The sequence below is a fragment of the Anolis carolinensis genome, chromosome 5, assembly GCF_035594765.1.
Source record: "Anolis carolinensis isolate JA03-04 chromosome 5, rAnoCar3.1.pri, whole genome shotgun sequence".
NCBI classification, from domain to species: Eukaryota; Metazoa; Chordata; class Lepidosauria; order Squamata; family Dactyloidae; genus Anolis; species Anolis carolinensis.
In genome coordinates, this window is record NC_085845.1 from 109,883,646 (window position 1) to 109,911,097 (window position 27,452).

General features: G+C 39.6%; 1 protein-coding gene across 13 annotated transcripts in view; it reads right to left on the reverse strand.

Annotated features, from left to right (window-relative positions):
• The window catches only part of kcnip4 (potassium voltage-gated channel interacting protein 4), a 497,181-nt gene that overhangs the window by 98,985 nt on the left and 370,744 nt on the right, over positions 1 to 27,452 (reverse strand). Inside the window, exon 1 of one of the 13 annotated variants that reach the window (XM_062982150.1) lies at positions 22,475 to 23,452. The exons of the other annotated variants lie outside the window; for them this stretch is intronic. Within the exon in view, the coding sequence (XP_062838220.1) occupies positions 22,475 to 22,772 (298 nt within the window). The 5' untranslated portion in view covers positions 22,773 to 23,452. Of the gene's footprint in view, positions 1 to 22,474; positions 23,453 to 27,452 lie in introns of those variants that run through there. 13 annotated transcript variants of the gene reach the window in all.

A 27,452-nucleotide genomic window follows, 5' to 3' on the forward strand; every position in this document is an offset into this window, starting at 1 on the left:
TTTGGTCTTTGCTGCCTCTCGGCCTACGTGGCCGAGTTTCCCCGATGTACCGCCTCTCTCTTCTCTCGCCGGCTGTCGTTCTTTAGCCCTTTATGCTATTTTGCACAGAAGCCTCCTTTGGGGCGGTGTCCTCTGTTTTTTTTTCTCTCTCTCTCTCTCAGGGATGCGTGCCGGCAAACAGTGGCCGGCCCGGCTTAATGTATGGGCCTTGTCGCCTGTGGCTTTTTTCTTTCTTTTCTTTTCTTTTCTTTTCTTTTTGCTGCCTCTCGGCCTACGTGGTCGGGTTTCCCACGATGCACCGCCTCTCTCTTCTCTCGCCGGCTGTCGTTCTTTACCCCTTTATGCGATTTTGCACAGAAGCCTCCTTTGGGGCGGCGGCCCCTCTTTCTTCCTCACAGGGAAGCGTGCCGGCCAACGGTGGCACGCCTAGTATTTCAACGTGTGGGCCTTGTCGGCCTACGTGGTCGACGTGTTTCCCACGATGCACCGCCTCTGTCTTCTCTCGCGGCTGTCGTTCTTTACCCCTTGGTGCAATCTTGCACAGAACCCTTCTTTGGGGCGGCGGCCTCTATTTCTTCCAGTCAGGGAAGCTTGCCGGCCAACGATGGCCGGCCTAGTATTTCAGTGTGTGGGCCTTGCCGGATGTGGCTTATTCTTTCTTTTCTTTTATTTTCATGAAATCAGCGGGGGAGGATGGGCGGGTTGTGTTTCCACAGAACACCACTCAAAGAAACAGTTAGCGGTATCCTATACTGTTCTAAATTGCTCGACAACAAAATGATAGAATCATAGAAACATGGCACCAAACATCATATAATCATAAAGCTAGAAGAGACCATCCAGTCCAACGCCATTCTGCCATGCAAAAACAATATACAGTAGAGTCTCACTTATCCAACACTCGCTTATCCAATGTTCTGGATTATCCAACTTATTTTTGTAGTCAATGTTTTCAATATATTGTGATATTTTGTTGCTAAATTCGTAATTACTACGTAATATTACTGCGTATTGAACTACCTTTTCTGTCTAATTTGCTGTTAAACAAGATTTTTTGGGGCTTAATTTGTAAAATAACCTAATTTGCTGTTCAAAAGGCTTTTCCTTAATGTCTCCTTATCATCCAACATATTTGCTTATCCAACGTTCTGCTGGCCCGTTAATGTTGGATAAGCGAGACTCTACTGTATCCAGAAATATCTGATGCTGTAACCGATATATCATTTACCGTCCCGGAATACTAGCCAGATGGCCCATGAATGGTCACAAAAGTCATAGAAATATGGTCACAGAAGTCATGGAATAATAGAAACATGGTCCCTAAAGTCATAGACTCAAAGAACCAAGTAACAGAATCATCCCAAAAGTCCTAGAATCCTAAAATGATAGAATCATAGAATCATGGCGCCAAACATCATAGAATCATAAAGCTAGAAGAGACCATCCAGTCCAATGCTATTCTGCCATGCAAAAGCAATATAACACTCTTGCAGGCTTCATCATTACTGGATCCGTCCTTCAGGACTTTGGCAAACGTTGGATGTGCAATGTTGCTATTTCATCCAAGGCAGAAATTCAACTCATTCTTGGATGGACAAACAGAACCACAACTGCTAACGTTCCCTTAAGGCAGTGTTTCTCAACCTGTGGATCTCCAGGTGTTTTTACCTACAAGTCCCAGAAATCCCAGCCATTTTACCAGCTGTTAGGATTTCTGGGAGTTGAAGGCCAAAACATCTGGGGACCCACAAGTCGAGAACCACTGCCTCAAGGGAGAAACTGTGGCATTACCTCCGAAGTGAAAAAATTGGAAAAACCAAACTCTTCCTTGAAAAGCTGTGATTGTCTAGACATGTGGGGGTTAAATCTAGGGCAAAGGAGGGTAAAAATAGATGGGAGGGTCCAATGTGAAAGGTTTGGAACCCCTCCCCTTATATATAAAACAAAGACTCCGCCTCCAATATGTGGCATTCAGTGTGTGTCCACACCAGGGTAGAATTGGCACCATGCTCTCCAGATCAGCCATGCACGTGCCACATTATGCCCCTTCCATGTTCAGGGAGTTTGACAGATGGAAGGGCTATCTGAGCCTTGCGAAAGTGGTTACGGAGATCATCGCGGAACGCAAGAAGGTCCCATTTCCATCTCAGAGTTGGGACACAATGGAGTACGACATGCAGCTAGTCCTCAACGAGGACAACTTTGAAACAGCATCACAATGGGTTAATGGAAGCAGTTCCAGCAGCAAGAGCTCCAAAGGTAGTGCCAATGGCCAGGCTTCCCAAAACAAGGAGATTTGCAATTTCTGCAAACACAACTGGGAATCCAAGCAGGTCTATTCGTCCCACCGGCTGAAGGGGATGGACGGCACCGTGGAGTGCCCCATCTTGCGCAAATACACCTGTCCGCTCTGCGGTGCCACGGGCGAAAAGGCCCATACTTTAAAATACTGCCCACTGAGCCAAGGGAAGAGGTCGCTGTATCGCAAGTGCGGACGTAACTCGGCTGGACGCAAGGTGAGGAGATAAGAAGATCAGGAGAAGACCGAAGCATTTATTCTTAGTTTTAGTTTGACTTTGTAAAAGAACAACATTTGATTTCGAGCATCATTAACACTCTTTACATTTCCTCCCACTTTGTTTCAGGTTTGGAGAATGGAAGCCCAATTCTCTTAGACTACATTTGTGAGTCCAGAAATGTTTTTTTATGTATATTGTTGCCTTCTTTCACATTTGTTGTACCTAGGTTATATTGTGTTTCTTTTAGATGTGTCAGTTGCCTAGTGTGATGACTCATGGGCCCTGCAGTCCTATTCCTGACAGTATTGTGGCAGATGAGGAGGAAAATATGGAGTTTTCCCCAGATTTCCGGTCGGAGTCAGAGCCTTGGCAGCTGCCTGAAGTTCTAGTCCAAGAACCAATTAAACCTGACCTTGGTGGGAACTCTCCCCCTTATGGGAGAAAACAGGCTTACACGACTGATAGAGGATCGAGAGAAAAATTTAGAAGTAGTGCTCGCCTTGCTGCCAAATATGCCACTGATTAGAAGTATTTCCCCTGAGAAAATACGGGGAGTCTTGCACCTGCAAGCTGGTTTCCTTCGCTCCCTGTTCTCTAGGGAAAGTGATTGTTGTTTGGGGAAACGAGACCCAATATAGGGAAATTGCGCGAAGGATTCCTTGCGGAGTCAATTCGTCAGCTCCTGGAGAGAGGTCATGTGTGTGTGGACTTCGAATCCTGTTCCTTGCCTCCTGAATCTAGTTCCAAGCCTTGTCCTCGTCTCACGGATTTACCACAGATCTTGTTCCATGCTTCAAGTTGCTTTGCCTTTAGCCACAGCTCCAGCCACGTTCCAAGTAACTTTCAGCCTTGTGTCAAGCTTCATTGGATTCAAGACTTTTGCTGTTTTCCCAACGCTTTGCTTGGCAAAGCGTGTGTTGCGGTTATTGGATTATAATCTTTGGACTCTAATATTTCATATTGGACAATAATCTGCTGGACTATATTTGGCCTCATTTGAAAGGTCTGCTTCTGAACTTTATTCTACACTTGTTTTTATTGACTTTATATATTCCTTTAATAAAGATATTAGATAGAATCTGGCCTCAGTGTATGGTTATTGGTGCCCAGCAGCCTAGATCCTGACACCTTGTATCATGCTTTTTTATACATATAATCATGTTTTTTACATATGTAATATCACGTTCCTTTTACATCTGTAATTGCCTTATATCATATTTTATATTGTGTTTTATATATGCAGTTACTTTACATGTTTCTTTTATGTATGGATGTATAATTTTTACATGTTTAATTATATTATTTGCAACTATAATTGCCTAATATCATGCTTCTTTTATATATGCAATGACATCATGTTTATTTAACGTATATAAGTGCCTTATATCATGTCCGGGTTATCATGTGTGTCTCCAGAGGGATGCAGCCCTATCCTTTGCAGGGAAAATATAGAAATATCTTCTAAATGGCTACTGTCTAGAATTTTGTTTTGTAAAGAAAGGAAAAGTTTATATGCTATTGGAAAGAAAGATACTATTTTATGTTTAAATTTTGGAAAGGAATAGAATTGGTTATTATTACTGTGGTCTAACCTTCAATTGTTTGCAAGTTGTTCTAAAGTTTGGATCGTAGAGTTTAATAAACAGAGTTTATGGTTTTGGCATCAAAACTGTTCATGTTGTGCTTAAATGGGATTGAATTTTCTTTAATTTGTGGCCCATAATAGGCTGGTTATAAGCCTGATCTGGAAGGCAGCCAAGGCAAAGACCATTGAGCTGCTGAACTTGCAGACTGAAAGGTCCCAGGTTCAAATCCCGGGAGCAGAGTGAGCGCCCGCTGTTAGCTCCAGCTTCTGCCAACCTAGCAGCTTGAAAACATGCCAATGTGAGTAGATGAATAGGTACCGCTGTGGCGGGAAGGTAATGGCACTCCATGTAGTCATGCCGACCACATGACCTTGGAGGTGTCTATGGACAACACTGGCTCTTGGGCTTAGAAATGGAGGTGAGCACAACCCCCAGAGTCAGACATGACTGAACTTAACGTCAAGGGATACCTTTACACACACACATATGCAGGGACTACACCAATTTAACAAAGTTTCAGCCACAAAAACAAAGTTTCTAAAGTAGAGCAATGACTTTCACAGTAAAGACAACCCAATTTAACAGGAAATAAGACTTTCAAACCAGGAACAGATTTCTGCAATTATTAAAAAATGGTTTATTATAAAAGCTATGAAAATTTGCCAAAAATCAGAGGATAAGGGAAACGTTCCACATTTTGGTGAGCTATCAGTGTTAAATGTGTTCTACCACTGTACCAAGTTTGAAGAAGATCACTCAAAAAATGAGGGCGGGAGAGCCCCCTAAGTCCCCCCCCCTTCGGGCTGTTTTTGGGCCACCGCGCATGCGCGTCCGCCATTAACGAATTAATTTCGAAAATAACGAATTTTCGTTAATTTCGAAAAATTTTGGGGGCCAAATTCGTTATTAGCAACAAAAACGAAAAACTGCCCCCTCTAGTTTTGAAACGAGTTTAGAATCAAATTTTTCATGGATCGATCAAGCCTACTATGTAGTAATTACTGTATTTACGAATTTAGCACCAAAATATCATGATATATGGAAAACATTGACTACAAAAATGTTATGGATAATCCAGAACGTTGGATAAGCGAGTGTTGGATAAGTGAGACTCTACTGTATTATTATTATTTATTTTCACATTAATTTAAATAAGAACTGCATTCAACCATGTTGCAGTGCAATTCTGAATATTGTTATCAGAAATAAGTCCAATTGAGTTCAATTGGTCAGATGATTTTATGTAAGCAGCATATTTTAGGACTGTACAGAGAGTTTGGACTCAACCCAAATTAATGTAAGGACAAAAAAAAACGAGCTAGTAATAATTCTTGTGAATCCACAATCATCTGAGGTGTATTTTTTTTAATCTTGGAAAGATTTCCCCTTTATTATAGCTTTTCTTTAAAAATGGCAGGATGGTCTCTCTCACAGCTCTGCACTGATGAGATGTTTTAGAGACAAAATAGATACTAAATACTTATGAGCTCCTCTAGGTGTTAAATGAGTAACTGTTGGTACTTTCCTGCAAAGCATAGTGAACTGCTTGGAAGTGCCAATTCTCTGATACTATTGATGCTAAATAATCTTTGACCCTTCAGAACATTTCTAGCAGTAATATAGTGCAAATGGCTTGTGTGCTTTGTAATTGATAAAAAATTCAAGTTCACTCTAAAAATAAATGGATTAATCTGAAAATATACACAAACTCCAGACTGAGCCTAGAATGGATTGAGACCTATATTACTTCTATCAATACTATATTTGTAAATAAATACCTGATTGTTTTAATGTTAGTGTACATAGGTTTGTTTTATTTTTACTTTTGTATCAATTACAGTGTCTGTTGGCTGTGTGGAAATAAAATTTCTTTTCATTTATTTTGAATAGAGGATGAATTTCAACCATCTGGAATGCAACCATCATTTTGGAATTTTACTTATTGTTACTCATGAGTTTCCATTTCTTTTAAATTAATAGTTTTAATGGTATAGCTGCTTCTTAGCACAATAGTACATTATGCTTTGAAGCTGACCCAATGAAAGTATAATCAGCATGTGGATTTTGTTGTATTTTACTACACAGCCAACATGGCTATCACTGAACACAAATTTAATTGTGTATTAGAAAAGCAATTATTGTCCCTTCTTTTAATCCTACCCACAGATGCAGACACAATATTAATCTAAAATCCTTCTGTTCAGCTGATTTCAACAAACAATAAGGTGAATGCCAAAAGACAAATCCTGTTAAGCCTGTGACAAGATAAAAGTTGTCAGTAGGAGGGAAATCAATTGAACAATTTAAATTTACATCAGTCACTAATGGGGACAAGGGGACAAACCTAATTCATCAGATGCAAGCATCTTTCAGTCACAAAGGTGCTTACAAAATCCCTTTGTATTAGAAAGAACTGTTCAGCTATTCTGCCTCTTTTTTTCTTAAAATATATTCCACAGAAAGAAAAAAGCATAAGGAAAAGACAGTGAGTTATTCCTGGGGAATAGAGCTTGAGTCCCTTGCAGGGAAAAAGGCAGGGTTGTAAATTAAATGTGCCAACTTAAAATGAGAAGTTAATTTTTGAACTACAAAATCCACATTGGCACAGATATTTACCATAGTTGCTGGGTGATTATGGGACCTACAGTCTCCCAAACTAACATTTTGAAGTTTGGCATGGAAGACAATATCTTCTGAAACCCACATAGAAATTCAGTGACTGTGATAGGGTGATGGTGCGATAATAACAATCTGCGAACTATAGGAGTGCATTGGCAGATTGGAGGTGAGAGACATGAAGACTGTGAATCTTTATTTACTTTGTTTTCAGATGCAAGAACAAAGATATTCAAACCTTCCTACTGGATGAAATAACAAGTTTTGTGCATTATTGAGATATACACATAGCTAGTTTCAAAACTAGGCGTGTGCATGGATTTGTTTTACACGTTTGCCTTCAGCTTGTTTGGAAGCCCATAACAGCATGGGCTCCACAGCCATTTTTTACCGGCCGCAAGAAAACAGTGGATGTCAAAAACTGGCTGCTTCCAGTTTCTTTCAATTCCACGTGGAGTGTGGGGAGAGAGGCAGCCACTAGAAGGAAAAGGATCCCAGGAAGTGAGGTTTCTTAAGCTCTCGCTTTTCTCTTGATTTGGAAGCAGAAAGGAGATTGAAGCATGAGCAGGTAAGATGCCAGTTCTCATTTCCAGGACCTCCAAATCAAGAGAGAAGGGAGAGCTTTTTAAAGGAAGCCCAGGGTAGGATACCTCCAGGTTGATCCCTCTTCCTTCCTTGGGAAATGGGAAGCCCCCTTAAAATGCCTTGGAAAGTTGCTTCCTGCAGGGAGAGAGCTGCTCACGCTTGCAGCTCCTGTGTCCTCTAGAGTAGAAACAGCTTTAATGAAGCATTAAACCCAGGTCATTTCTAAAGTCAGAAAGGAAAGGAAAGGATCCAGGTAACAGGGTTTCTTAAGCCCTCCCTTCTGTCTTGATTTGGAAGCAAAAAGGAGATTGAAGTGCGGGGGGGGGGGGGGAAGCATTCTAAGGTGCGACCAGTTCTCCTTTGTGGCACTTCCAAATCAAGAGAAGAGAGGGCTTTTTAAAGGAAGCCTAGGGTAGGATGCCTCCAGGTCAATTCCTCTTCCTTCCCTGGGAAATGGGAAGTCCCCTTAAAATGCCTTGGAAAACTTCCTCCTGCAAGGAGAGAGCTGTGCAGTGCATGCACCCACAGCTCCTGTCTCCTCTAGAGTAGAAACTGATATAACAAAGCATGAAACCCAGGTCTCCTCTACAGATAGAAGGGAAAGGATTGCAGAAAGAGTAGGGCTTTTAATCCAGGTCTTAATGAAGGATATAAAGACAAACAATGCCTAAATGATGGGAAGGCAAGCCTGGGAAGTCCTCCCCTCCCACCGCATAATATGCTGGATAGAAAATCTTCCTCCTTCCCAGATCAAAAATGGATTTCTGTCCTTCTGAATTTGGGAGGCTCCCGAAAAATGGATCGAGACTCCTTACCAAAATCTGGGACACTGAAATGGGTAGCGGTTTACCCAGACTGCGCAATTCAATACCATGTTTGTACCCCCCTCCATGTTTTGCATAAAACACATCATTTTGTGTATATGTTCATGATAATAGCATTACTATTACTCCTTTTTCCTGTTGTTGAAAGATCTTCCAGTAATTTTTATTTTTTCAAAAAGTATTTATGAATGATCCTAAAAGATGAAAAATAAATCTTGCAGCAGCTCATCTCAGGATTGAATATAATCTCCCAAGAGGTTTACTACATCACCCCAACGAACAAATAGTAAGGTATAACACCAGCTAGGAAGTCACTGGAATATTCAGGATTAATGAGATTGTAAATCAGATGTTTATAAATCTGGGGATCACAGACAATCATTCAAGACCTCAGTGTTTCCTGGTGTATATCAATGAGTGTCAATGAAACTGGCAGGGTTCCAGTTCTAATGTGAAAACCAGTTTGGTCCCTCCCAGAAACAAGATTTTGGCACATGTCTGACATTAAATTTGACATCATCCATATTTAAAAGACTGGTTTTGCCTTTGAAAATTTCATCTTTCATCTCAAATGCCACAAAACTGACTGCACAGGTGGAACAAATGCCAAATTGATTTAATGAGAAAAATAAAGGAAGTGCAATCCCTCCACAGTTTTCAGAAGGGATACTACTTCTTAGTGCTAAGCACAGAAGGATCATAAATGAAATGGCATATGATGCCTCTTTACCTTCACTCACTAACAAAAAACTGAAGAGTACTAACAAAAAGGATTCACTAGATATTGATACCTATTGTTACTGTGCAACTGAAAGTGACATTGACTATCCTCCAGTTAATTAAGACGTTTGCCATGGTTTTTGGGATTATGTGATGTTTCTTAATTACAAATCCCAACAACATTTTTCAGTTTGTATGTTGAATTTCTATAGTCTATTTAAAAATGTTGATTTGTGGCATAAACAAGAAGACAATAAATGTAATAGGTCACGTACCAAGTACTTTGGTGCATTTAACAGAATGCTGACAATCGGTTTGTGTATCACATAGGACCAAGGTTGCCAGGTGTTGGTCTGAAAAATGAGGGACACACTGCGGGGGGGGGGGGGGGGGGGGGCTAACAGGACAACTTCTGGCCATGAGACTTCTGGGTCCTCTACCAATGGGAACCTCGCCCCCATCCCCCTGCTCCTCCTCATCTTATTCAACAATTCAAAAAGTGAGGAGGGGACAGAGGATCATCAATTGTTGTTGTTGAGGAGGAGGAGGAGGAGGAGGAGGAGGAGGAGGAGGAGGAGGAGGAGGCGAAGACGGGGCCAACCACCTCCTTGACTCCTCCTTTTAAAACTCCTCCTCCTTGGCAATTGATATCCGTCCACCCCCACAAGCGAGGAGGGGGGTAGAAGAATCTATTTCTGGCAGTCTTCCTATCTGAGATGAAGATGGGAATTTTTTTTCCAAATGTCCATATTATGTCCAAATGTCCATTTATTTGCAGACTGAAAGAAAATGAACTCTTTATGGCATTGTTTGGCTGTCCTCCCTTGCCAGAAACAAATTGTTGCTTCTGGCTGATAAAAGATCTGCACAAATGTACAATTAGAACATCAGATCCACTGCTGTAAAATATTGACTAAATATGTTCTGGCAAATCAACTCTGCTGTTTTGTATTCTATACAAAACAGTACACCGGAAGACGAGTACTCTCTGTCTAATTAACAAATTAACTTTAAAAACTGTCAGCGTCCCAGATGCAAAACCTATTCTAACATCTTCTTTTGATGCATCTCCCTCAACTTCTTGATCTCCATCTTCTCTTATAACAGAAGCCTCCTGCAAAAGTTAACATCCTTAAAGAAATGAGGCAACAAGGATGGAATCAACTCCCTCCATGATATCCATTTTCCCCAATTCTTGAACTGTGGTTAACAAAGAGGCAATCTGCTAATAACTGCCTTTTTATTTACTTGACACTGTAGCTCCATCTAGATTTGCTCCATTCCTTTAATCAATTTCTCTTTTGTACTGAATTATCTCTTTAAAAATTATAAAGGAAGCAGAGATTTAATCACGGACACTTAGAAGATGAAAGCGGACGAACACACAGAGCCTTGCAAACCAGTTGCCCATTTTTCCTGTCACTTTCTCTCTGACTCTGATCCTTAGACTCTATTACATACATCTGATGAAAGTTCTAAGAACTACTCAAAGCAGTGTTCCAAGGATCAGTTTTGGTCCCTGATTCATTGATTTCCAGTCTCTGGCAAGTACCATCAAAGTATAAAGTCAGTGTGGATGATGAACACATTATCTTGTACATCAGGCATCTTGAGATCCAATGCTCTAAGACAGTGGTTCTCAACCAGATGTTTTGCCATTCAACTCCCAGAAATCCTAACGGCTGGTAAACTGGTTGGGATTTCTGGGAGTTGTAGGCCAAAACACCCAGGGACCCACAGGTTGAGAACCACTGCTCTAAGAGGACTCTCTACAAAATGAGGCACTGTGAATCTGGACTCTGCCCATACTATGAAATTACAGGCAATATGCTTAGAACAGCATAGAGATCTATTTGTGACCACTTCTGCCTTTAACTTCCATTGGTAGACAGAAGAAGCAGCTAACTCATGTAATGTTCTAGATGGGGCTAAATGTTTCAGCATGTTTTTGCACAACATGGAAGGGAAGATGGATACAAGATTTTGGCACAAACACACAAATCTCCTGTAGATATGTCATCAGGGGATATAATCAATTCACCCACAATATTAGAGATAACTTTTACTTCCTCATCCTTTAATAGGATACATGATATCCTCTGGCTTTCACATCCATCAAACAGATTGTCTTTATGAATGGACCGGGCTGTGGCGCAGGTGGGAGAGCAAGCCAGTGCAATTAACTGCAATGAATCACTCTGACCAGGAGGTCATGAGTTCGAGCCCTGCTCGGAGCCTATGTTTGTTTGTCTTTGTTCTATGTTAAAAGGCATTGAATGTTTGCCTATATGTGTAATGTGATCCGCCCTGAGTCCCCTTCGGGGTGAGAAGGGCGGAATATAAATGCTGTAAATAAATAAATAAATAAAGGACACAAATCAGACATTAGATTGCAGAACACTCCCATCTTCCTGTGCATTCCAACTCAGACCTCAGAACAGCTGTCGAACAACAACAACAACACTATGAAGAAAGACTGGAAAGAGAAGGAGAGGAATTGAAATCTATCTACAAACTCCAAGCCACTGAGCGTGGGTAGAATGGAGACAATGGTTTTTTCCCACACTATACATAACACTAGTTAACACCTCAGGCTCATGACGTCTCCCTCTTGGTCAGTCTATTACATCTTCTTTCTGGTTCCCAGCCAGCATCACAATCCATCCCATTATTCTCTTCACTATTCATATGGTTATCCATTCATCTTGGCTTTAGGCAATATCTTTCATCTTGCCTTTGTGACCCTATAACCATCACAACAACAGAATTTGCCACCTCATCACCATATCCACAAGTTTTGCATTTCTATGGCTATTGCATACACAGGGTATATATAACAGTCTTTTCCTAAGAACTTCATTCCATACATTTAAAAAAAGTAAAGAAAGCTTATATCACCACCTTCATTCTCTCAGTTTCTAAGGTGCTGCATACATAAAGTTTGTTATAGGTTGTAGAAATAAAAAAATAGAAGCTTTACCACTGTTTCTGAACCAAGATATACCCTTCAGTATAATAAAGTGTCACTCAGGCTTGTGTAACAAGTAACAGTATCTTTACTTCAGTTCAAAAGATCAAACAGGGCAACAATATATACAGAAGTCTCTCTGAATTCACACCAAGAACATAGGGAATAAATAGTCCCTTTAAACCAGGGGCCCCCAAACTAAGGCCCGGGGGCCGGATGCGGCCCTCCAAGGTCATTTACCTGACCCCCGCCCTCAGTTTTAGACTTAGGCTCACCCGAAGTCTGAAATGACTTGAAGGCACACAACAACAACAACAATCCCAATTAACTTTACTATCTCATTGGCCAGAAACAGGCCAACACTTCCCATTGAAATCCTAGTAGGTTTATGTTGGTTATTCTTATTTTTAAATATTGTGTTGTTCTTTTGTTGTTGTTGTTGTTGGGTTTTTTTTTTGCACTACAAATAAGACATGTGCAGTGTGCATAGGAATTTGTTCCTATTTTTTTCAAATGATAATTCAGCCCCTCAACAGTCTGAAGGATTGTGGACCGGCCCGCTACTTAAAAAGTTTGAGGACTCCTGATTTAAACAGTCTTTAAATATGCTTCATTTTCCTTATAAATAACCAGGCTTTGGAAAGTTGGCAGCCATTTCCTTCCTATTTCCAGTCAGCTCTCTGAGGTGAAAGTGGCAGTTAAAACGTTTGTCTCAGCAGCAAGCCAGAGACAGTAACCAATCGGAATTCTGGCTCCTAGCTAGTTCAGCCAATCAGCTGTCGACACATGCCTTTCCAGTCAACCCATTATATCATGGTGCCTTTTTACACATCTTCACAAGGTTCTAGCATATTGATATTCCAGACTAACATGGATATGTCTTTAACTGCTTTTGCCTTGTCATATCATGATGAAAAACTAGGTCTTAAAAAATAGCAATGCTGACCATAGGCTGCCATATCAGTGCAGTAGTGAATCCAATCCATTGGCCAGTTACTGCTGAGCAGTTCAGAGCAGAAAGGACTCAGATATGTCCACACACTCCATGCCCAACAGACAGCAGCAAGAGGCAGAATCTACATGGCCCAACCAGGCCAAAATTGATTTGGCTTGTCTGGACTATGATCTTATCTCCCCTTTTGTCATTGCTGTAACTCTGCAGAGGTCTGGGAGAGCTTCTGGCCCCATACCAACATCATCAGAGACACCCAAGCAACCAGAAGAAGCAGGCATGATCTCCCCTTTTCTTCCTTGGTCATACTAGTGCCTCTGTTGAAGCACAGGGTGTCCACAATGACCTGGAGCTTTCCTAGTTTTCTGTGGACATCTGCAGCAGCAATGGTGGCATGAGCCTAATCCATTCCCTTTTCCCACTGTTGAATATTTACTTTGCATGGGAAAAAACTGATTTAGCCTGGTTAATAAGGACAAGAATTCTTTGGGCATCACGTAGACATCCAGGAGCATCTTCTCACTCACAATGAGGTATACAGCCAATGTAGACAAACCCCGAGTCTCTACATTAATGGAGCTATCCAATTCTTTTAGAGTTCATACTAAAACACAGAGTAGATTCACCAGAGAGGAGTCACAGACATGCTGTTGTGGTTTGAATACATACTGTCACGAAGCAATTTTAGCCACCTCCTCCATAGTTGATAACGGATCATAGTTTCATATCCCCTGCTGCAATAATGATAAAAAATAATAATGCCTTTTTTGCTTAGATACAACCATTGATTCAGGCCAAAAGGTATAAGCTGATAATTTTATCTGCTGTTCCTGTATTATGATTTAAAGCAGAACACCTCATGCTGTTAAGAAACTCTTCACAGAAAAGTACAAGTGCATTCTTTTCAACTTAGCATTGTACCCAAGAAAGAAAAAAGAACGGATACAAACAGGCACGATGCAGTCCTCCTCCACTTTCTTTTGATTAGCAAGTATTACTTTTCAAGGAATTATAGAACACTTGAGTTTTTTCAGACCCACAAAGACTGCAGCCTTGAATCAGTTATTAACACAATTATCCATTCTCTCCTCATGAATCTAGCTTCTCAATAAAAAGAGCTGAATGATACCAAATACACATAACCAACACCTGTTTGTTGAGACATTATTTGTGTAGTTCTGCCATCACCCTACCCCACTGTGGTATCTATTGGTTAACTAGGCTTATTAACATGCCAGAACTTCTTGGTAATAAGGCATATAACATACATGAAAAATATTTAACCACTGCTCTTTACAGACCTCCTAAATAAATCTATAGTAGGAATGGCTTTCTGAGATATCGACAGAAATGTGAGATAACATCCAACTCAGAAAATGAAATGTTTTTCCTTAACAGTCTCCTTTCATTCTGCTTTCCAGTCACACATCAGAGCCAAAATAGGTACAAAAATAAAATAAGAGTAACTTTTGGATCCGATAATTAAAATAAGTTCCATTAGTTTAATATAAGGTCAGTTCTCACTATGGTAGTTAATATGCTGTAGCCCTGGATTACTCCAAAGTTTAGCTTTCTGCTCACATGACTTAATATTCCTCTTTCAAAATTACGCACATCTCTAACGTTGCATGTTTTCTTCTTCTCCCATATGATTTTTAACATTTTTGCTTGAAGAAGAAACCAGTGGAACTTTGAAAGTTTGCGTGATGTATTTTGTGCATGTTTTATTGGCCCAGTAAAGGCATTGCTGTTTTGTGGCTGTTGATGTTATGTTTTGCAGTATGAGCAGCATGGCTTCCCCTAGATGTTTTCTAGTTTTCAGGATACTACATTTTAGGCCCCTTCCACACAGCTGTATAAAATCCACATTAAACTAGATTATATGGCAGTGTGGACTCAGATAATCCAGTTCAAAGAAGATATTGTGGTTTATCTGTCTTAATAGTATTTGTTATATCTCTGTGTGGAAGTGCCCTTAGCTGCATCAGAGGAATCCTAAAAAAGAGTAAGAAGGCTGAGACTCTAACTCTTTGAGGTTCCACCTCAATAAAGGTAAACTATTTTCATTTGGGCAACATTTAGCAGGTTTTTATTTTTGCAGAACCTACAAGATTTTTCCAGGTATAACAGTTCAGAGGCTTCTCAAGAGATTCAAATTTAACTAGGGTGGGAAATGGGTGGGTAGTGGAGGTGTGCATTTTTTCATTAGTCTTCATAATTCAGATAAAATTTGTTAAATTCATACTTACAAGGTGATTTCTGATACGTGGATGTGGTCTGCGCCAAAAATTTCAGAATCAAAATTTACCCCAAACTTTTTTGTTTAAGTTTTGTAAATCTCAGAAGGCTCCCAAAGTCAGTTTCATATTTAGTGCAAGGAAGCAAAGCTGAAAAAGCAAAGCCAAAAAGGCAACCCTTGTGCCTGTGTTGTAAATTCGTGGCCTTTCGCCATTAGGAGTGGGGAAAAGAGGGAGCAGTGTTTTCTGGGAACAGCACTGAACTTTGGGAAATGTAGACTGGGAAGGGAGGAACCCTATGCCAGATAATTCAAAAGGCCTAAAATACATTTCCCAGAATGCACTGCTCAGCATCAGCGAGATTTGCACCTCCATAGTCAGCTAGAGTTCCAATAAATTATTATTTTTGTTCTTGGGTTATAAATGTCATTTTCTAATTGGTTCTATCATAAAAACATGCTGAAAGTTTATTAAACTGCAAAAACCATGTCTTTGTGCGAGGGACATCGTGTTATAGCACATTTTACTGTAACCAATTTAACATTGTCATCCACCCATTTAACAAATATTTTGGCGTGAAAACAAAGTTCCCGATGTAGAACCACTACTTTCAAAGTAAGGACTACACAATTAAACAGGAAATATTTCCAAACTAGGAACATATTTTCTTTATTATTAAAATGTTGTTTATAAAAACTTTGAACATTTTCCAAAAATCTGTGGCTAATTCTGAAATTTGGTTGGCTAACAGTGGTAACTGTGTTCTACCATTTTAGCACGTTTCATCTCAATAGCTGTAAAAATGAGGGAGAAAGGAGCCCCTGATTTTTCTTCAATTATAGCAATTATGTGCAATTACTATAACAAAATAGTAATGAAATTTCGTTACTTTTGTTATAGTAACAAATTTTTCACTAACTATACTTTAGAAACACTTTAGAAATGAAACACCAGCACCGCCCAGTTTTTTAATGACTTTAAAACAATTTTTAATGAATCCATCATCCCTAGTGGGTAGTATCACCTCGGACAAATACAGACCAAATTGCAATGGAAGTTACTTTTTATGTTGCTAATGGAGTTGAAATTTTATTGCTTGGATTTTTTTTACTTTTTGTCTCTTAGTCCCTTTATTGCTAAAGGGAGGAATGCTGTCCTCTAGCATGGATATCCCTTCAGACCTCCCTAACCAAAAATAACAAAAACAGCTTCTTGACAAAAGGTTGGCCCGTGACTCTAAGACTGACAGTTTTTTCTTCTTCTCCTGTATGATTTTAACACTTTTCCCTATTGAAGAAACCAGTAAAATTCTCAAAGCTTGTATGATTATTTTGTGCATTTTTGGATGACAAAATAAAGTGAATTTTGGATGTTGTTGTATTTAACCTCTGGATATATTAGCTATACTCAGAGAAAGACTATAACCTAGGACTTTATCACACAAAGCTGTTATTCCATGGCAATCATGCAATCACTGATACCAGATATATATCAGCATGAGCATCCACATTATTCCATCTTTCTCCATTTGCACAAAGCAACTACAACTACAGTATTATATATATGCACAGACCAGTTAAAGAGCACTGAATACCTTATTAGTGTCAACAAATTATGAGAAAAATAGTTTAATTCCATGTCACCTTGAAGACCATCAATGAGCACAATGTGCAGAAAGTGATGTCCTACTTTAGTGATTTAATTAGAGTAAAAGCTCCACGTCGTTCTTGAACCAAGAATATTGAAATGCCACTGACGTGGTTTAGGATGTTCCTGGCAATTTCAGAGATTGATAAAAAAATTAATTAAAATAAAGTAATTTAAGATGCAATGGCTTTTAAATAATCCATCAAATTAAAACTATTGTAAGAGGTGAGTACAAACTGAGCATCCCTTACCTGGAATTCCAAAATATTCAAAAATTGTCCATTTGGACAACTGAGATAGTGACACCTTTACTTTTTGAAGGTTTAATGCATGCACACTTCATTTTATGCACAAAATTATTTAAACACATATTGTTTATAAAATTATCTCTGTTATGTGTATAAGATATATATGAAAGATTAATTGATTTTGTGTTTAGGTTCCATCTCCAAGAACTCTCGTTCTTGTAGTCCCAAGCATTTCAGATAAGCGATACTCAGTCTGTATTACAGTAGAGTCTCACTTATCCAAGCTAAACGGGCCGGCAGAACCTTGGATAAGCGAATATCTTGGACAATAAGGAGGGATTAAGGAAAAGCCCATTAAACATCAAATTAGGTTATGATTTTATAAATTAAGCACCAAAACATCATGTTATACAACAAATTTGACAGAAAAAATAGTTCAATACGCAGTAATGTTATGTTGTAATTTAGCACCAAAATATCACGATATATTGAAAACATTGACTACAAAAATGCATTGGATAATCCAGAACCTTGGATAAGCGAGTCTTGGATAAGTGAGACTCTACTGTATTTGCATCACATTTCTTCCATGCTAATCCTGCATAAAGTTCAGATGATATACACATCAGTAATCCCATTCCCCTCTTAAAACAAGTCCATAGGTGATGGGGCTTAAGTTGAGGAAATTAAATATTTTCCAAATATGATCAAGTTCATAGAGCAGTGGTCCTCAACCTGTGGGTCCCCAAGTGTTTTTGGCCTACAACTCCCAGAAATCCCAACCAGTTTACCAACTGTTATGATTTCTGGGAGTTGAAGGCCAAAACATCTGGGGACCCACAGGTTGAAAACCACTGCCCTAAAGACACCAGATACTGTCTGATTTTGGAAGATAAGCAGGTCATAGAGTAACCTAGGGCTCTGAGATTCAAATCCTCTACTCCAGTGGTTCCCAATCTTTGGTCTTCCAGTTGTTTGGGCTTCAACTCCCAGAAATCCCAGTCAGTTTATCAGCTGTTAGGAATTGTGAGAGCTGAATCCAAAACACCTGGAATACCAAAGGTTGGGAACCACTACTCTACTTTATTGATTTCATCACAGTGACTTTCTTGTAGTAATGACTGATAGCAAAACATCCTCCCAAATCATCTCAACCACAGTGCCGAACTGTTTATAAATTTGCTTTAAAAATGGGGGGGGGGGGACTTTTGTTATTGTTAGCAGACGTGAAAAGCTGGTTAACTGATAGAACCTAATATTTTTACCTATGATTTGAGTACTATTTATATTTGCCTGTGTTTCTAATAGATCAGAAAAGTTATGATAGTTAACAGACCTATTTGTTTCCTCGTCCCTTGCACAGTTCAGGCATTTTAAATTTGCATCATCTACACTGTCTTCAGGTCTATTGCCAAAGAAAAAACATAGAAGTATAATGCTGGAAGCTTTGGAGCATTGTATATATCATTGGGACATATCAGGAAGCAGCGGGGGGTATGTTTAGGGTTTCTAGGACATACTTTAATTTGAAAATCTCTCTTTTGTCTCTCTGGAATATAAGTATTTTAAGAAGATGACATAAACATCTACAAGTTTAGAATGATCATAAGCTTTTGTGGTGCCTGCTTGGATACCATAAAGGCACGAGATCTAATTTGATCTTAGAAGCAAAGCAGAGTCAGTCCTGGCTAGAGTTTGGATGGGAGACAACCAACAAATGTTGGATGTTGTAAACTAAATTTTAGAGGAAGGAAATAGTGGACCACATCCAATATTCTTTGCCTATGAATAGTTGAATATTTATTAGTTCACTACAAGCTGACAGGCAATTTGAAGGCGCACACACAAATTAGAGCAGGCCTTTAGTCCACCTCTTGTTTCTTTCACAGAGTTTTATTTAGTAAAGTTTTTTAGCTGTATGTTTGTATAGCATAGAATTATCAACACAACATTGTGTTTCTTTCATTGGTTCCGTCATTTGGCTACTGGTTACACAGTGTTCCTTTCTGGCTCATAATTGAGTTATAAAAGTTTTCCTCTACTGTCCACTGCATCACAGTGAAATCTACCAACAGGAAATGCACGACTATATTACATGAGCATCTGAAAAAGATTAATAATGTTTGCCCTTTTAAATAAAAAAGTAATGGACGTTAACAAAATAAGTCAGCTGAATATGTGTGAGAGAGAAAAAGAGAGACAGAAAGTGAAAAGAGAACTTAGAAAAGAGTAGTACAATGGCTCTTAACTTGTGGGTCCCCAGATGTTTTGGCCTCCAACTTCCAGAAATTCCAACAGCTGGTAAACTGGCTGGGATTTCTGGGAGTTGTAGGCCAAAACACCTGGGAACCCACAGGTTGAGATCCACTGACATAGTGGCTTATATTTCTATCTCTATATATTTAAATATAATATTTTATGGAAAAGGTACCAAGTGCACATGGTGCCACCATTAGTTGAATTGGTTTTACTGACCTGTTGGCAAGGAAGACTATTGTTATTAGAACAGTTATTCAACGTCTCCCAACTGCTACGTAAAAATATAAACAGAAACACACATGATGTGAGGAGGTTAGATCAAACTAATGCTCACTGCGAGTGTGTGCTTCCAAAATATCTTTCTCCTTTCCTATGAACAAACTCACAAGTTCCCACTTTCCCTGTTTGTATTCCTTTGGTGGACTCCTATAAAGTTTTTCTCAGCTGCCATCCAGAACTCCCTCTTCTCTCCCCAATGAACTCACATTTACTCACATTTGGATCACTAATCCGCTCTCCATTTTTTAAAAATCAGCAAAGGTAAGGCTAATTCACTCATCTGTTTAGGTCAGAAAAGCTAAAGATGTATTTTGCAAGGACACACCAGCTCCCCTTTCAACTTCAAAGGTGAAAAAAAATGCTTGCTAAGCACTCATTAGCACACCAAAGGCTTGACTAGCCAGCACTTTTGTAATGTGATTTTTTTTACTCATGAAACTATTCCAATCCTGACTAATACACCCCTTATCTCACTATCTATACATAGACTCAAATATTTATCCAGTTCCCAAAAAAGTTGAAAGAAAGTTGTACGAAACATCTTGTTGCTGCTGCTATTGTTCTTGTTTTTATTACTATTATTACCATTATTTTTACTGACATCACCATCAATGTACATGTATGAAATATGTTGGTTTTTTGTGCCCAATTCCGTCCATAGCATTTATGTACAGTAGGCATGCTGTATCCACAAGGGTTCAGTTCCAAGACCCACCACAGATATGAAAAAATGTGAATGATCACAAGGTGTTGAAATGAATATGCATTCAGTGAATCTGCATTCATGTCATGTGTGACAGTTCATGATGATGGAAATCATGGATCTGGATGGCTCATTATATTTACTTTTATTTCTGGCTGAACAGATTTCACCAGAGGAAGGGGAAGGGAAATGTGAGGAATAGGCCAGTCCCCTTTCTAATCCATGCCTCTTTATTTGTTCAAAACGTTCTTCTATGTTTTCAACCTTTGCCTCTCACACCAGTAAAGGAAATGATAGCCATTCCTATGTAATCAAATTACATTGTGTGCAGGCCGCAACAGCTATATTATGACCAGAGCAGCCCAACTATCTTGAACAGGGCTACTTTTCTAGAATACATTGTTAACACAACACAACACACCAGACATCACAGTTGTGGAAAAGAAAAAGGTTTGGATCATTGATGTCTCCATCCCAGAGGACAGTCACATTGATGAAAAACAACAGGAAAAACTCAGCCGCCATCAGGACCTCAAGATTGAACTTCAAAGACTCTGGCAGAAACCAGTGCAGGTGGTCCCGGTGGTGATGGGCACACTGGGTGCCATACCAAAAGATCTCAGCCGGCATTTGGAAACAATAGACACTGACAAAATTACGATCTGCCAACTGTAAAAGGCCACCCTACTGGAATCTGCGCGCATCATCCGAAAATACATCACACAGTCCTAGACACTTGGGAAGTGTTCGACTTGTGATTTTGTGAGACGAAATCCAGCATATCTATCTTGTTTGCTGTGTCATAATAAAATAATAATAATAATAATAATAATAATAATAATAATAATAATAACTTTATTTTTGTACCCCGCCTCCATCTCCCCAAGGGGACTCAGGGTGGTTAACATGGAGTCAAGCCCAGGCAATTACAATAAAACAAAATAAAATACATATAAGACACGCATCATCATCAGGTAGAAATGTTTAACCATTTCAGTAGCCAAACTTTTACAGTACTAAATCATTACAGATGCAGTTTCCCATAGTTAAGGTTTTATTTTGTTTAATTTTTCTCCCTTCAAATGAATGGCTTGTAATATTGTATATCGCCTCTATTTTAATTAATTCCTAAATTTCACACCATTATGTTTGTTTAAAAGTGGATATTCGCTTGAAAAAAATGACTATGAGTAGATATCACCTTTTACTAAGCATCTATTCCTGTTGCATTGCCAGATGAATTTACAGAACTGAACAATATATTAAAGGCTCTGAAAAAGCATAATCTTTAACAAGACACGTTCTTGCCACTGCAAGGCGTTCACACTATTTGCAGTTTGAAAGCTGAATTATTTAACAAGTCTTAAAAAGTGAAAGGTTGCTAATATTACATTATGAGATGATTATGCAAATTGCCATTGGGATTTTTTATCCTGCACAAAGAGAAGGAAACAAGAAAATATAATGATAACTTTAGAAACTGTGCCATGTAACATAGAATAAAATGAACTATAATCACTTGGGAGAGAGATTTAATGCATCACAAAACTAAATGGTTTCAGTTTCCCACAACATAGAAATGAAGTAAGTGTTGTGCATACATTTGTTTTCAGGGAAGATTCAAGCAATAAACAGTGAGAAAATATGAAACTTTCTTAGGTACTATTATGTGTACTTATAATTTTGCAGTGCAATTAAAGACCCCTAGTATTGAATGCAATTGGAAGTTTCATTGAAACATATGGTGTGCCGCTGCTTGGAATATACAGAGCAGTTGACCAATATAAATGTATGCACCAATATTTTTCACAGTAGAAATGCATATTACACAGACTGTTTGGTTTAAAATAGTGATTTGCTCAGATTAAATACTAACCCTACAATTCTTTTGCTTTTTTGAAGTGATCACACAACAGAACACAGACACAAGTGGTTTTTATATATCAGGGGTGTATTGAAACAACCTGGAATATTAATAGGGATACAGAAAAGTTCCTGTTCTGCAAAACAAAACATGCAGAGGGTTATTTTCCGTTCTAAACTTTTCTATTAGTTGGAAATGCTATCTGCAATTGACATATACATTCATATATTGCTTTCATTCTCTCTGCACCTGGCTCACTGTGATATTGTAAAACTACACTGCTTGAACAGTTTTGATTTTTTAAATTTAGATTTTTAGCATACAGATAAATGCATCGTAACTTGTCTATCAAAATGGTATTAGCAACAGATTTTACAATCCAAAAAGCTCATCAAGGTACACATACTATTTTAGAAGACCAGCTACCCTGTATCTCCAAACAGCACAAACCAGAGAGAACACTTTACCTTCTGCAAAGTCAATCAATCCGAGCAAATGAAGAAGCTTCAGAGACGCAAATATAATCACCACAATCCCCACTGTTTGCAGTCCCTCAGACTCCCATTCCAAAGACAACATTCTTCGAGCAAGCAAATCATTCCAGGCAGCTGTCAAGCCACCATGCAGTCTGGAGGGAAAGTTAACAGGATTTTTACCGGTGTTTTGCTTCACATAAACACACCAAAGTTGCCAGCACAGTGAGGTGTGCAGAGGAATTAACTGACCACACAGGTGGAAGGGGAAACATCCAAGGAAATCCTTCATCTAATGCATCTTGATGTTTCTTGATTTTGGACTTCCAGAGAGCTGGAGGGATTTGCTGACATGCCAATAGATCCAGCTGTCACTTCAGAGCTGCATGGAGGGTATTCCTTTCAGAACCAGAGACTCTGGGAAGTTGCACACAGGAGCATGCAGCAACCAGCACTGGTTTGATCAAGTGGCTGCAGGCTGTGGCTTTACAGTTCATCCCCAGATGACAGAGACACTGTTCTGAACCTTGTCAAGTGCCAGATTAATCATAGCATCAGCCTGTATCTTTTCATTAGTGGCTTCAGAGATACTTTGCTGGATTTTACTGAATGTTAGCTCTAGGTGTGCTCGCCTGCCTTTCTCAACCAGGTGCCCACATGAAAGGTGTTAGCAAGGATACAGAGTAGCCTGACCTAATCACATTTTGCTCTTTTGCCCACTCAACAGGGAGAAAGAATCATAGAATCATAGAATCATAAAATCATAGAATAGTAGAGTTGGAAGAGACCTCATGGGCCATCCAGTCCAACCCCCTGCCAAGAAGCAGGAAATCGCATTCAAAGCATTTATCTCCTACAACCTCATCAAATGTGGGGGTTTTCAACCAATTTCACGCTTGTCGCTGCTTCTTTGAAGCAATTATATAGCTAACACGTTGATTCACACGATCCGTGGCTGGCCGTGCCCCCTTTCAACATACCGTATATACTCGAAGATAAGCCGAGTTTTTCAGCCCTTATTTATGAGCTGAAAAAGCCTCCCCCGGCTTATATTCGGGTCAAGGTCAAGCCAGCAGTGGAGCCTGGAGGCCACAGTATGTTTTCTTTTCCAATGCCTCCCTCCTCTGCTTCTCCTCCCAGGCTGGTTATCTTTTTTTTTGAGAGAGAGAGAGAGAGACAAGAAGCAAATGTTTTCAAAAGCGAAAGGAGAGTGTGCGAGAAACCCTTGCAAGCCAGATTGCATGGGTAGAAGGGGAAGAAAAAAAAGATATCCTTGCAAATTTGCACGATTCATTACTACTACTACTATTATTATTATTATTATTATTATTATTATTATTATTATTATTATTACTACTACTACTACTACTACTATTACTATTATTGCAAGAACATTTGAGTCCAAAGGGAGGGAAGGAGGGAAAAGAGAGCAACAGAAGGTATGTATTTCTTTTTATTCCTAAGGAAACAAAAATGAGGTGGGTTTTTTTGGGAGGACGAGAGAAGTTTTAAAAAGCCTTTTCTGGCTACTTTTAGAGTTTGAAAAGGGGAAAAAGAAAAGAGGCGGGAAAGGGCAGGATAAAGAGGACAAAATTGTTTTTAGGGGGACTTTGCTTGCATTTCTTCCTTGGGTAAATGCATGCCCCAAAGCTTCTAAATATTTATATAGATAAATATTTAGATTAGATTTTGTTCCCACTACAAATATATTAATATATGAATTTTCCCCTCATATGTTTACAGGTCTTTGCAAATCCTATGTAAATATAGATAACTAGAGATTTCCATGTACCTGTATATCTGTTCCTATATGTATAAATTAATTTTATATATGAATTTTATATGAATTTTACCCTCACATGTTTGCAAGTGCAGAGGGAAAATGCGCGCACGTGCATACACACACACAGATGTCTAGATAGATATAAACATTGATAAATAGGGCTTGCAAATATTGCAGGAGGAAAATGCACATAGAGGATTTGCAAAGGTTTCAGGGGGAAATACACATGTGAAATTAGTATATATAATGATAGATCTATATCTAGCTCTGCATTATTTATGTAGGCATTATATGTTTGCCTTTTGGAAGCTGGCCTGAGTCCCCAGGGGGAGATAGATAGGGCAGGGTACAAATGAAGCTGTTGTTGATGATGATTATTATAAAGTTATTGCTGCTTTTCCACTTATAGAGTTAGTTTATTGTTTTTCTTTGAAATACAGTAAATATTCAAAACATTTAACCCACTGATGCCTCAATTAATGTAATTTAATTGGTATCTAATTTTATTTTTGAAATTTACCAGTAGCTGCTGCATTTCCCACCCTCAGCTTATACTCGAGTCAATAAGTTTTCGGAGTTTTTTGTAAAATTAGGTGCCTCGGCTTATATTCGGGTCGGCTTATACTTGAGTATATACGGTATTTGTGGCATTCCCTGTGGCCTGCCACACATTTTGTGAAATTTCCACATCGTGGGCTGTTGTGACTGCGCCTTCGGGGATTATGGTTGATGGGGATGGAATTCGAAGAGGAAGAAAAAACCCTCGTGATGAGGGTTCACTGGAGGAGTTGCCCAGGAAGCGACTTAGAGAGCTATATGGGGGATCTTCTGAGGAAGATTCAGATGGGGAGATGGATGCTGAGGAACAGGTGGTGGCTGGGGAAGCGGGCACTGAATGGGCACAGCCACCGGAGATGTTTGGGGATTTGGGGTCTATGGATACTTCTGAACCTGGGGTTTCTGCAGGAGCTGATCCCAATTGGGATGCTTGGAGAAGGGAGGATGGTTCTTTAAGTGTTCATGGGGCTAAGTGTGGGCAGGATGATTGGGACTCCGACGAATTGCTAGGTACTCCAGATCCACGAGCTCTAGCTGTGTGGAGCTCAGACTCTGAGTAGATTTGGGACACCTGGTGTTTGGGTGTGAGTGTTTGGTCACCCAGGAGGAAGGGGAATAAAATGGGAATGTTTGGCCACTGCACTTTGCGTGTGGCAAGGTGTTGCTGAGGCGCCATTGGGATCTCTGTGTTTCCATGAAGACTGGACTTGGACTATGATTTGAATCTGCTGTTATCACCTAGCTTGGCTCTCGCTGTGTCTTATCATGGACCTGTTTTGGATGACTGCACCCTCTTCAGACCTTGGATCGGAATTTGACCTTGCTACTGCCTTCGCCCTGTGATTGATGACTACTATCGGCTTTTGACTCCTGGCTTGCTCTTTGGACACCGCTGTTATCTCCTGACCTGACCTTGGAATCCCAGACGACGTCTTTTCACCATCCTTTTGGAGCCTTCGGCTTTATCCACATTGTGGAAGCAGTCTACTGCATTCTTAGTTTGTTTGTTTGTTTTCTGACCAATTTGGTGTTTTCTTTTGGGAACTGTTCCTTTGAAAACTACAGAGCCGGCTGGCAGGGCTTGGACTCAGAAAGTGCAGTTTGCACTAAGTTTGTTTAGCTTTGTTTTTACCTGCTTGTGTTGCTGAATTATATTTTTGTTTGAACTGCTCTTGAAGCACTGATAGTGAAGTGTTTCAAGGTTTTTTCTGTGTTAACATTACTTTTTGGCTTATCTGCTGAATAAACTCTATTTTTGTTCGCTAATTGGCGTCTGACTCTTGACATGGGCAGTGTCCATGAAATAGGTAAGTTTAGCATTATTTTCTACATTTTTGTGCTAATTTGATGCTTCCACCCTGTCTGATGGGGGGAAGCGACTGGGCAATAGCAATTCTTCCACCCTTTCCTTCTCATCACACAGGGAGGAAGGTGAGCATGTGGCAGCAATTCTTCCATCCTTCCCATTACACAGGAAGGAGGAGGGTGGGCATGCAGTTCGCAGGTCGTCCTGCGGCCTTCCTCTCCCTGCTGTAAAGTTGTGGGGGGAGGAACAAGAGTGATGAAGTCCCTAGCCTAGTTCATGTACTAGTGAGGTTCAGATAGTTCTGTGCCTAAAATTTTCTAAACAGAAAACTAGATAAAGGGCTAAATAATCAGTATTATCCAAGGAAACCCAAATAGTAAATTCAGAGATCTGGTAAAAGTTTTCTTAAATCTCAAGTTTTTTTTTTTTTTACTTGAGAGGTTTCAACTTCCTTAAGTACTGTTGGAGCTTATCAATGGGACATTTACTCCCTCTGAAATCAGATTGGTTCTTGATTATTATGGACTCTGGGAGATAATTATCTTTGGACCTGCTCATTCAGCATTGCACCTTTCCTCTTTAGCTACACAAGGTGTGTTTTTGGTCCACCCTTTTGATCCTTTCAGTTCTATAAACAAAATGATGGAGAATATGAAAAAAATCCTACTGTCAAAATCCCCCCTCTAAACTCCTGAAACTTACTGGTTGCCTTTTATAAAGGGGCTGGGCTGTGGCGCAGGGGCCGGGCTGTGGCGCAGGCTGTTGAGCAGCCTGCTGCAATAAATCACTCTGACCATGAGGTCATGAGTTCGAGGCCAGCCCGTGGCGGGGTGAGCACCCGTCAATTAAAAATAAAAAATAGCCCCTGCTCGTTGCTGACCTAGCAACCCGAAAGATAGTTGCATCTATCAAGTAGGAAATAAGGTACCACTTATAAAAGTGAGGAGGCAAGTTTAACTAATTTACGACTTGGAATGGGGAAGTGCCATCAGAGTGGATGATGAAGCAGCTGCTCCCCCCTGTGGCCAGAATCGAACATCCCCTCAGGAGAAGGTTAAATTGCTTCTGTCTGTCTGTCTCTGTTTAATGTGTTTATGGGCATTGAATGTTTGCCCTATGTGTGTATAATGTGATCTGCCCTGAGTCCCCTTCGGGGTGAGAAGGGCGGAATATAAATACTGTAAATAAATAAATAAGTTTTGTAAACAAACATGTGAAGATTGATGTATAGCCATGTAGTTTACCTACAATTTTATATTTAACCGAATAACATAATTAGTGACATATGTAGAGTTGTGCCAGTTTTCCTTAGAAGCGGTCTATGA